Source organism: Tachyglossus aculeatus, chromosome 21 (assembly GCF_015852505.1).
Source record: "Tachyglossus aculeatus isolate mTacAcu1 chromosome 21, mTacAcu1.pri, whole genome shotgun sequence".
In the NCBI taxonomy this organism is placed as follows: domain Eukaryota; kingdom Metazoa; phylum Chordata; class Mammalia; order Monotremata; family Tachyglossidae; genus Tachyglossus; species Tachyglossus aculeatus.
In genome coordinates, this window is record NC_052086.1 from 21,515,947 (window position 1) to 21,528,475 (window position 12,529).

The window sequence follows — 12,529 nt, forward strand, 5'->3', positions numbered from 1 at the left end:
GTCATCCTCGACTCCGCTCTCTCATTCACCCCTCACATCCAAGCCGTCACCAAAACCTGCCGGTCTCAGCTCCGCAACATTGCCAAGATCCGCCCTTTCCTCTCCATCCAAACCGCTACCCTGCTCATTCAAGCTCTCATCCTATCCCGTCTGGACTACTGCACCAGCCTTCTCTCTGATCTCCCATCCTCGTGTCTCTCTCCACTTCAATCCATACTTCATGCTGCTGCCCGCATTATCTTTGTCCAGAAACGCTCTGGACATATCACTCCCCTCCTCAAAAACCTCCAATGGCTACCGATCAATCTGCGCATCAGGCAGAAACTCCTCACCCTGGGCCTCAAGGCTCTCCATCACCTCGCCCCCTCCTACCTCACCTCCCTTCTCTCCTTCTACTGCCCAGCCCGCACCCTCCGCTCCTCTGCCGCTCACCTCCTCACTGTACCTCGTACTCCCCTGTCCCGCCGTCGACCCCCCAGCCCACGTCCTCCCCCTGGCCTGGAATGCCCTCCCTCTGCCCATCCGCCAAGCTAGCTCTCTTCCTCCCTTCAAGGCCCTGCTGAGAGCTCACCTCCTCCAGGAGGCCTTCCCAGACTGAGCCCCTTCCTTCCTCTCCCCCTCGTCCCCCTCTCCATCCTCCCCGTCTTACCTCCTTCCCTTCCCCACAGCACCTGTATATATGTATATATGGTTGTACATATTTATTACTCTGTTTATTTATTTATTTATTTATTTTACTTGTACATTTCTATCCTACTTATTTTATTTTGTTGGTATGTTTGGTTCTGTTCTCTGTCTCCCCCTTTTAGACTGTGAGCCCACTATCGGGTAGGGACTGTCTCTATGTGATGCCAATTTGTACTTCCCAAGCGCTTAGTACAGTGCTCTGCACATAGTAAGCGCTCAATAAATACGATTGATTGATTGATTGATTGACTTGTACTTCCCAAGCGCTTCGTACGGTGCTGTGCCCGCAGTAAGCGCTCAATAAATACGAACGAATGAATGATTGAATGAACTTGTACTTCCCAAGCGCTTAGTCCGGTGCTGTGCCCGCAGTAAACGCTCAATAAATACGAACGAATGAATGAATGAATGAACTTGGACTTCCCAAGCGCTTAGTCCGGTGCTGTGCCCGCAGTAAGCGCTCAATCAATACGATTGAATGAATGAATGAACTTGGACTTCCCGCGCGCTCAGTCCGGTGCTCTGCCCACAGTAAGCGCTCCGTAAAGACGAATGAATGAATGAATGAGTGAATGCACTCGTACTTCCGGCGCCGTGCGGGCAGGAGGCGCTCAGTAAGTAGGATTGGCTGAATGAGTGGGTCCGAAGCGGGCGGGCGGGCGGACCTATCGCGATAGCGGCGCCGGGCGGCGCTGGCCCTTTAACGGCTCCCGGCCGCGCGCGCGCGCGCGTGCGCACTGGGGCTCCTGCGCTTGTCATCATGGCGACGCGGGGCCATGTGCAGGACCCCAACGACAGGCGCCTCCGGCCCATCTACGGTCAGTGTGTCGTCGTCGTCGTCGTGTCCCCCCCGACACCTCCCCCGGGGCGCGGCTGGGGTTAGGGGGGCGGGCGGCCCCGGGACCCCAAACCACCCCCTTCCCTTCCCTTCCCCCTTCCAGACTGTGAGCCCACTGTTGGGGAGGGACTGTCTCTAGGTGTTGCCAACTTGTTCATTCATCCAGTCGTATTGATTGAGCGCTTACTGTGTGCAGAGCACTGGACTAAGCGCTTGGGAACTACAATCAATCGTATTGAGCGCTTACTGTGTGCAGAGCACTGGACTAACCCTCTCCACCCCCCCGCCTTACCTCCGTCCCCCTTCTGTGAGCCCACTGTTGGGGAGGGACCGTCTCTAGGTGTTGCCAACTTGTTCATTCATCCAGTCGTATTGATTGAGCGCTTACTGTGTGCAGAGCACTGGACTAAGCGCTTGGGAACTACAATCAATCGTATTGAGCGCTTACTGTGTGCAGAGCAATGGACTAACCCTCCCCCTCCCCCCGCCTTACCTCCTTCCCCCTTCTGTGAGCCCACTGTTGGGGAGGGACTGTCTCTAGATGTTGCCAACTTGTTCATTCATTCAGTCGTATTTAGTGAGCGCTTACTGTGTGCAGAGCACTGGACTAAGCGCTTGGGAAGTACAGTCAATCAATCGTATGTATTGAGCGCTTACTGTGTGCAGAGCACTGGACTAACCCTCTCCACCCCACCGCCTTACCTCCTTCCCCCTTCTGTGAGCCCACTGTTGGAGAGGGACTGTCTCTAGATGTTGGCAACTTGTTCATTCATTCAGTCGTATTTAGTGAGCGCTTACTGTGTGCAGAGCACTGGACTAAGCGCTTGGGAAGTACAATCAATCAATCGTATGTATTGAGCGCTTACTGTGTGCAGAGCAATGGACTAACCCTCCCCCTCCCCCCGCCTTACCTCCTTCCCCCTTCTGTGAGCCCACTGTTGGGGAGGGACCGTCTCTAGATGTTGCCAACTTGTTCATTCATTCAGTCGTATTTATTGAGCGCTTACTGTGTGTGCAGAGCACTGAACTAAGCACTTGGGAAGTACACTCAATCAATCAATCGTAGTTATTGAGCGCTTACTGTGTGCAGAGCACTGGACTAACCCTCTCCCCCCCCCCCCCCTTGCCTCCTTCCCTTCCCCCTTCTAGACTGTGAGCCCACTGTTGGGGAGGGAGTGTTTCTATATGTTGGCAACTTGTTCATTCATTCAATCGTATTTATTGAGCGCTTACTGTATGTGCAGAGCACTGGACTAACCCTCTCCACACACACACCCCCGCCCCTTGCCTCCTTCCCTTCCCCCTTCTAGACTGTGAGCCCACTGTTGGGGAGGGACTGTCTGTAGATGTTGCCAACTTGTTCATTCATTCAGTCGTATTTATTGAGCGCTTACTGTGTGCAGAGTACTGTACTAAGCGCTTGGGAAGTACAATCAATCAATCGTATGTATTGAGCGCTTACTGTGTGCAGAGCAATGGACTAACCCTCCCCCTCCCCCCGCCTTACCTCCTTCCCCCTTCTGTGAGCCCACTGTTGGGGAGGGACTGTCTCTAGATGTTGCCAACTTGTTCATTCATTCAGTCGTATTTATTGAGCGCTTACTGTGTGCAGAGCACTGGACTAAGCGCTTGGGAAGTACAGTCAATCAATCAATCGTAGTTATTGAGCGCTTACTGTGTGCAGAGCACTGGACTAACCCTCTCCACCCCCCCGCCTTACCTCCTTTCCTTCCCCCTTCCAGACTGTGAGCCCACTGTTGGGGAGGGACTGTCTCTAGATGTTGCCAACTTGTTCATTCATTCAGTCGTATTTATTGAGCGCTTACTGTGTGCAGAACACTGTACTAACCCTCTCCACACACACACACACCCCTTGCCTCCTTCCCTTCCCCCTTCTAGACTGTGAGCCCACTGTTGGGGAGGGACTGTCTCTAGATGTTGCCAACTTGTTCATTTATTCATTTAATCGTATTGATTGAGCGCTTACTGTGTGCAGAGCACTGGACTAAGCGCTTGGGAAGTACAATCAATCAATCAATCGTAGTTATTGAGCGCTTACTGTGTGCAGAGCACTGTACTAACCCTCTCCACCTCCTCCCCCCGCCTTACCTCCTTCCCTCTTCTGTGAGCCCACTGTTGGGTAGGGACTGTCTCTATGTGTTGGCAACTTGTTCATTCATCCAATCGTATTGATTGAGCGCTTACTGTGTGTGCAGAGCACTGGACTAAGCGCTTGGGAAGTACAATCAATCAATCGTATTTATTGAGCGCTTACTGTGTGCAGAGCACTGGACTAACCCTCCCCACCCCCCCGCCTTACCTCCTTCCCCCTTCTGTGAGCCCACTGTTGGGGAGGGACTGTCTCTAGATGTTGCCAACTTGTTCATTCATTCAATCGTATTTAGTGAGCGCTTACTGTGTGTGCAGAGCACTGTACTGAGCGCCTGGGAAGTATAGTCAATCAATCAATCAATCGTAGTTATTGAGCGCTTACTGTGTGCAGAGCACTGGACTAACCCTCTCCACCCCCCCCCCCGCCTTGCCTCCTTCCCTTCCCCCTTCTAGACTGTGAGCCCACTGTTGGGTAGGGACTGTTTCTATATGTTGGCAACTTGTTCATTCATTCAATCGTATTTATTGAGCGCTTACTGTGTGCAGAGCACTGGACTAAGCGCTTGGGAAGTACAATCAATCGTATTGAGCGCTTACTGTGTGCAGAGCACTGGACTAACCCTCCCCACCCCCCTGCCTTGCCTCCTTCTCTTCCCCCTTCCAGACTGTGAGCCCACTGTTGGGTAGGGACTGTTTCTATATGTTGGCAACTTGTTCATTCATTCAATCGTATTTATTGAGCGCTTACTGTGTGCAGAGCACTGGACTAAGCGCTTGGGAAGTACAATCAATCGTATTGAGCGCTTACTGTGTGCAGACACTGGACTAACCCTCCCCAACCCCCCCGCCTTGCCTCCTTCTCTTCCCCCTTCCAGACTGTGAGCCCACTGTTGGGGAGGGACTGTCTCTAGATGTTGCCAACTTGTTCATTCATTCATTTAATCGTATTGATTGAGCGCTTACTGTGTGCAGAGCACTGTACTAAGCACTTGGGAACTACAATCAATCAATCGTATTTATTGAGCACTTACCGTGTGCAGAGCACTGGACTAACCCTCTCCACCCCCCCCCCCGCCTTACCTCCTTCCCCCTTCTTTGAGCCCACTGTATGTATATTGTATATTGTATGACATTGTATATATGTTTGTACATATTTATTACTCTGTTTATTTATTTTACTTGTACATATCTATTCTATTTATTTTATTTTGTTAGTATGTTTGGTTTTGTTCTCTGTCTTCCCCTTTTACACGGTGAGCCCACTGTTGGGTAGGGACTGTCTCTATATGTTGCCAATTTGTACTTCCCAAGCGCTTAGTACAGTGCTCTGCACAGAGTAAGCGCTCAATAAATACAGTTGATGATGATGATGAAGATTGAGCGCTTACTCTGTGCAGAGCACTGTAGTAAGCGCTTGGGAAGTACAATCAATCAATCAATTGTATTTATTGAGCGCTTACTGTGTGCAGAGCACTGGACTAACCCTCTCCACCCCCCCGCCTTACCTCCTTCCCCCTTCTGTGAGCACACTGTTGGGTAGGGACTGTCTCTAGATGTTGCCAACTTGTTCATTCATTCAATCGTATTTACTGAGCGCTTACTCTGTGCAGAGCACTGTAGTAAGCGCTTGGGAAGTACAATCAATCAATCGTATTTATTAAGCGTTTACTGTGTGCAGAGCACTGGACTAACCCTCTCCACCCCCTCCCCCCGCCTTACCTCCTTCCCCCTTCTGTGAGCCCACTGTTGGGTAGGGACTGTCTCTAGATGTTGCCAACTTGTTCATTCATTCAGTCGTATTTAGTGAGCGCTTACCTGTGTGCAGAGCACTGTACTAAGCGCTTGGGAAGTGCACTCAATCAATCAGTCATATTTATTGAGCGCTTACTGTGTGCAGAGCACTGGACTAACCCTCTCCACCACCACCCCCGCCTTACCTCCTTCCCTTCCCCCTTCTAGACTGTGAGCCCACTGTTGGGTAGGGCCTGTCTCTATATGTTGCCACCTTGTTCATTCATTCAGTCGTATTTATTGAGCGCTTACTGTGTTCATTCATTCAATCTGTGTGCAGAGCACTGTATTAAGCGCTTGGGAAGTACAGTCAATCGTATTGAGCGCTTACTGTGTGCAGAGCACTGTATTAAGTGCTTGGGAAGTACAAGTCGGCAACACGTAGAGACAGTCCCTACCCAACAATCAATCAATCAATCGTATTTATTGAGCGCTTACTGTGTGCAGAGCACTGTACTAAGCGCTTGGGAAGTACAAGTCGGCAGCACATAGAGACGGTCCCTACCCAACAGCGGGCTCACAGTCTAGAAGGGGGAGACAGAGAACAAAACCAAACATACTAAGAAAATAAAATAAATAGAATAGATATGTACAAGTAAGATGAATAAATAAATAATAGAGTAGTAAATATGTACAAACATATATACATATATGCAGGTGCTGTGGGGAAGGGAAGGAGGTAAGATGGGGCGAAGGAGAGGGGGACAAGGGGGAGAGGAAGTCCAAGTTGACAACATCTAGAGACGGTCCCTACCCAACAGCGGGCTCGCAGTCTAGAAGGGGGAGACAGACAACAGAACAAAACATATTAACAAAATAAAATAAATAGAATAAATATGTACAAATAAAAAAAATAAATGGAATAAAAGGAATGGTCCCTGTCCCTCAGGGAGCTCAGAAAACAGCTGGTAATAACAGCAGCCCCTTGAGGGCAGGAATCGTGCCTGCCAACTCTTTTGTATTGTACTCTCAGTGTGGCTCAGGGGGAAAAAGTCCGGGCTTTGGAGTCAAAAGTCATGGGTTCAAATTCCGGCTCTGGACTTTGGGCAAGTCAACTTCTCTGGGCCTCAGTTACCCCATCTGTAAAATAGGGATGAAGACTGTGAGCCCCCTGTGGGACAACCTGATCACCTTGTAACCTCCCCAGCGCTTAGAACAGTGCTTGTACTGTACAGTGCTCTGCACACAGTAAGCGCTCAATAAATACGATTGATTGATTCCCCCCAGCACCTGTATATATGTATATATGTTGGTATGGATTTATTACTCTATTTATTTTACTCGTACATATCTATTCTATTTATTGTATTTTGTTAATATGCTTTGTTGTCTCTCCCCCTTCTAGACTGTGAGCCTGCTGTTGGGTAGGGACTGTCTCTATATTCATTCAACCGTATTTATTCATTCATTCAATCATATTTATTGAGCGCTTACTGTGTGCAGAGCACTGTACTAAGCGCTTGGGAAGTACAAGTAGGAAACATATAGAGACGGTCCCTACCCAACAGCGGGCTCACAGTCTAGAAGAGGGCCTCTGCGTGAGCAGAAATTAATCTTGAATCCACTGACAAGACCCCATATGTCTGACCTGATCTCTCTTGAACGCAAGAGGACATGCAGACGTAAATGTTCTTTAAAAATGAACTTTCGGGGTTTTGTAGCTTACCCTTCATTCATTCCTTCATTCATTCAATCGTCTCTACTGAGTGCTTACTGTGTGCAGAGCACTGCACTAAGCGCTTGGGCAGTACAATCAATCAATCAATTGTATTTATTGAGCGCTTACTGTGTGCAGAGCACTGTACTAAGCGCTTGGGCAGTACAAGTTGGCAACATATAGAGACAGTCCCTACCCAACAGCGGGCTTATCCCCCTCGTGGATTTTCTACGCACACTTTGGTTTCTCTTCCTCCTTTCCCCTCTTGATCGTTTCACTATTCAATTGGATCCAGCAGAGAGATCATAATCAAAATCAGTTTACTTTTAAAAAAATATCTGAGACAGAAGACAATCAATCAATCAGTCGTATTTATTGAGCGCTTACTGTGTGCAGAGCACTGTACTAAGTTGGCAACATATAGAGACAGTCCCTACCCAACAGTGGGCTCACAGTCTAGAAGACAGTTAAACCTAATGGTGAAAATGGGTTTGGGGATGACTTCTATACCCTTCATTCCTTAGATAACTGAAAACTAGCAATAATTAGAAAGGAAACGCATGTATACTTGCCATTAATCCCCCTCGTCCCCCTCTCCACCCCCCCCCGTCTTACCTCCTTCCCTTCCCCACAGCACCTGTATATATGTATATATGTTTGTACATATTTATTACTCTATTTATTTATTTATTTTACTTGTACATATCTATTCTATTTATTTTATTTGGTTAATATGTTTGGTTTTGTTCTCTGTCTCCCCCTTCTAGACTGTGAGCCCGCTGTTGGGTAGGGACTGTCTCTGTATATTGCCAACTTGTACTTCCTAAGCGCTTAGTCCAGTGCTCTGCACACAGTAAGCGCTCAATAAATACGATTGATTGATTGATAGACTGTGAGCCCACTGTTGGGTAGGGACTGTCTCTCTATGTTGCCAACTTGGACTTCCCAAGCGCTTAGTCCAGTGCTCTGCACACAGTAAGCGCTCAATAAATACGATTGATGATGTTGCCAACTTGTACTTCCCAAGCGCTTAGTCCAGTGCTGTGCACACAGTAAGCGCTCAATAAATACGATTGATTGACTGATTAATCCCAGAGATTCCAGATACAACCAAAATGTGGACAACTTGGACTTCCCAAGCGCTTAGTACAGTGATCCGCACACAGTAAGCGATCAATAAATACGATTGATTGATTGATTGATTGATTGATTGTCCTCCCCTTCCCGCCCACCCCCGGGCAGAGGGCGTACGGGAGCTAGGCCGCGGCCGGGACCGCGGGCTCGCGTAGCCGCCGCCGCCGGCCACCCCCCACCCCACCCCGGGCAGGCCGGGCCCCTCCGCCCGGCAGACCCCGACAACGGCCGGCTTCGCCTCCAGCCAGTCCTTCATAATAATAATCACCACGGTATTGGTTCCTTCATTCATTCAATCGTATTTATTTTACTTGTCCATATTTATTCTACTTATTTTGTTAATATGTTTCGTTCTCCGTCTCCCCCTTCTAGACTATATATGTACATATTTATTCAATCGTATTTACTTGTACACATTTATTCTACTTATTTTGTTAATATGTTTCGTTCTCCTTCTCCCCCTTCTAGACTATATATGTCTGTACATATTTATTCAATCGTATTTATTTTACTTGTCCATATTTATTCTACTTATTTTGTTAATATGTTTCGTTCTCCGTCTCCCCCTTCTAGACTATATATGTCTGTACATATTTATTCAATTGTATTTATTTTACTTGTCCATATTTATTCTACTTATTTTGTTGATATGTTTCGTTCTCTGTCCCCCCCCTTCTAAGCTATATCTGTTTGTACATATTTATTCAATCGTATTTATTTTACTTGTCCATATTTATTCTACTTATTTTGTTAATATGTTTCGTTCTCTGTCCCCCCCTTCTAAGCTATATCTGTTTGTACATATTTATTCAATCGTATTTATTTTACTTGTACACATTTATTCTACTTATTTTGTTCATCTGTTTCGTTCTCCGTCTCCCCCTTCTAGACTATATATGCTTGTACATATTTATTCAATCGTATTTATTTTACTTGTCCATATTTATTCTACTTATTTTGTTAATATGTTTCGTTCTCCGTCTCCCCCTTCTAGACTGTATATGTCTGTACATATTTATTCAATCGTATTTATTTTACTTGTACGTATTTATTCTACTTATTTTGTTAATATGTTTCGTTCTCCGTCTCCCCCTTCTAGACTGTATATGTTTGTACATATTCATTCAATCGTATTTATTTTCCTTGTCCATATTTATTCTACTTATTTTGCTAATCTGTTTCGTTCTCTGTCTCCCCCTTCTAGACTGTATATATGTTTGTACATATTTATTCAATCGTATTTATTTTTCTTGTCCATATTTATTCTACTTATTTTGTTAATATGTTTCATTCTCTGTCTCCCGCTTCTAGACTGTATATGTTTGTACATATTTATTCAATCGTATTTATTTTACTTGTACATATTTATTCTACTTATTTTGTTAATATGTTTCGTTCTCTGTCTCCCCCTTCTAGACTGTATATATGTTTGTACATATTTATTTAATCGTATTTATTTTACTTGTCCATATTTATTCTACTTATTTTGTTAATATGTTTCGTTCTCTGTCTCCCCCTTCTAGACTGTATATATGTTTGTACGTATTTATTACTCTATTTTACTTGTACATATCCATTCTATTTACTTTATTTTCTTAATATGTTTGGTTTTGTTGTGTCTCCCCCTTCTAGACTGTGACCCCACTGTTGGGTAGGGACTGTCTCTATATGTTGCTAACTTGTACTTCCCAAGCGCTTAGTACAGTGCTCTGCACACAGTAAGCGCTCAATAAATACAATTGATTGATTGATTGATTCGCCTCCAGCCAGTCCTTCATAATAATAATCATGACAGTATTGGTTCATTCATTCATTCAATCGTATTTATTTTACTTGTACATATTTATTCTACTGATTTTGTTAATCTGTTTCGTTCTCTGTCTCCCCTTCTAGACTATATATGTTTGTGCATATTCAATCGTATTTATTTTACTTGTCCATATTTATTCTACTTATTTTGTTAATCTGTTTCGTTCTCTGTCTCCCCCTTCTAGACTATATATGTTTGTACATATTTATTCAATCGTATTTATTTTACTTGTACATATTTATTCTACTTATTTTGTTAATATGTTTCGTTCTCTGTCTCCCCCTTCTAGACTGTATATATGTTTGTACATATTTATTTAATCGTATTTATTTTACTTGTCCATATTTATTCTACTTATTTTGTTAGTATGTTTCGTTCTCTGTCTCCCCCTTCTAGACTGTATATATATTTGTACATATTTATTACTCTATTTTACTTGTACATATCTATTCTATTTATTTCATTTTCTTAATATATTTGGTTTTGTTGTCTGTCTCCCCCTTCTAGACTGTGAGCCCACTGTTGGGTAGGGACCGTCTCTATATGTTGCCAACTTGTACTTCCCAAGCGCTTAGTACAGTGCCCTGCACACAGTAAGCGCTCAATAAATACGACTGATTGATTGATTGTTGGGTAGATACTGTCTCTATATGTTGCTGACTTGTACTTCCCAAGCGCTTAGTCCAGTGTTCTGCACACAGTAAGCGCTCAATAAATACGATTGATTGATTGATTAATATGTTTCGTTCTCTGTCTCCCCCTTCTAGACTGTGAGCCCGTTGTTGGGTAGGGACCGTCTCTATATGTTGCCGACTTGTACTTCCCGAGCGCTTAGTGCAGTGCTCTGCACACGGTAAGCGCTCAATAAATACGGTTGAATGAATGAATTGCACATCAGTGCTGTGGGGAGGGGAAGTGAGTAGAGCAGAGGGAGGGAATGGGGGCGATGGGGAGGAGGAGCAGAGGAAAAAGGGGGGGCTCAGACTGGGAAGGCCTCCTGGAGGAGGTGACCTCAGTAATCCTCTTCATGGAGTGCCTACTGCATGCAGAGCACTGCCCTAACCGCTCGGGAAAGCACGATCCGACAATAAACGGTGACAGTCCCTGCCCACAACCAGCTCGTCGTCCAGGGGGAGGCCGTAGACATCAGTAGTAATAAAATAAAATTACAGCTCTATACGTTAGGGTTTTGGGGGCGGGAGGGGGGGCGAAGAGCAAGTCGGTGTGACGCAGAAGGCAGCGGGAAATGAGGAACGCGTGTCGGAAGCCGAGCGGCCCCTTCTTTCGGTCCGTCTGCGGACATTTTTGCTGTAAAAAGCATCACTGTCACCCCCCCCCCCCCAATAAAAAATTAAATCTTGATTTGAGAGCTACTTCTCCCGAGCATCAGTAATCTCTGATGAAAATGAGGTCGGATGAGTAAGGGGAAGGGAACATGCCCGCTGATTCTGTTGCATTGGACCCTCTGTTGCATTGAACAGTACAGTGCTTAGCACATAATAAGCGCCCAATAAATCCCAAGGGGCAGAACCGATCCACCCGGGCGGGAAGGCACTTTCAACCTTTCTGGGCCTCGGTTTTTCTCTTCCGAAAAATGGAGGGGATCGCCCCCTTCCCCGGGGATGCTGGGGACTAAAATTCATTCAGTGCTATTTATTGAGCACTTACTGTGTGCAGAGCACTAGACTAAGCACTTGGAAAGGACAGTTCGACCACAGAGACAATCCCTACCCTACAATGGGCTCGCAGTGTAGGAGACTAAATGAGATAGAAGGCTAAAATGAGATAGCAGTGTAAAAAGAGCTTTGGGACAATTTATATATTCTAGAGGCTGGAGATGTGACTAAAAGAAAAGAAGAAATCTTTGGGAGCATTGCAGAAGGGGATAGTTGAAATGTGAAGGAAAAGATATACGTAATAATAATAATTTATATATTCTGGAGGCTGGAGATGTGACTAAAGAAGAAATCTCCTTTGGGAGCATTGCAGAAGGGGATAGTTGAAATGTGAAGGAAAAGATATACCTAATAATAATTATGGTACTTGTTAAAGCGCTTATTATGTGCCTAGCACTGTTCTAGGCACTGGGGTAGATAAGTTAATCAGGTTGGACATAGTCCCTGTCCCTCATGGGGCTCACACTCTTAATCCCCATTTTACAGATGAGGTAACCGAGGCCCACAGAAGTGAAGTGACTGTCCCAGGTCACACAGCAAGCAAGCAGCAGAGCTGGGATTAGAACCCAAGTCCTCGAAGTAGCATGGCGTAGTGGATAGAGCAATCAATCAATCCATCAGTCAATCGTATTTATTGAGCACTTACTGTGTGCAGTGCACTGTACTAAGCGCTTAGGAAGTACAAGTTGGCAACATATAGAGACAGTCATCATCATCATCGATCGTATTTATTGAGCGCTTACTGTGTGCAGAGCACTGTACTAAGCGCTTGGGAGGTACAAGTTGGCAACATATAGAGACGGTCCCTACCCAACAGTGGGCTC

The 12,529-nt window shown here is 45.7% G+C and overlaps 1 protein-coding gene across 1 annotated transcript in view; it reads left to right on the top strand.

Annotated features, from left to right (window-relative positions):
• The first annotated feature begins 1,436 nt into the window (after positions 1-1,436).
• NAA25 (N-alpha-acetyltransferase 25, NatB auxiliary subunit) overlaps positions 1,437-12,529 on the top strand; it is a 61,912-nt gene continuing 50,819 nt past the window's right edge. Inside the window, exon 1 of the mRNA XM_038762856.1 lies at positions 1,437-1,505. Coding sequence (XP_038618784.1) covers positions 1,448-1,505 — 58 coding nt within the window. The 5' untranslated portion in view covers positions 1,437-1,447. The remainder of the gene's footprint in view (positions 1,506-12,529) is intronic.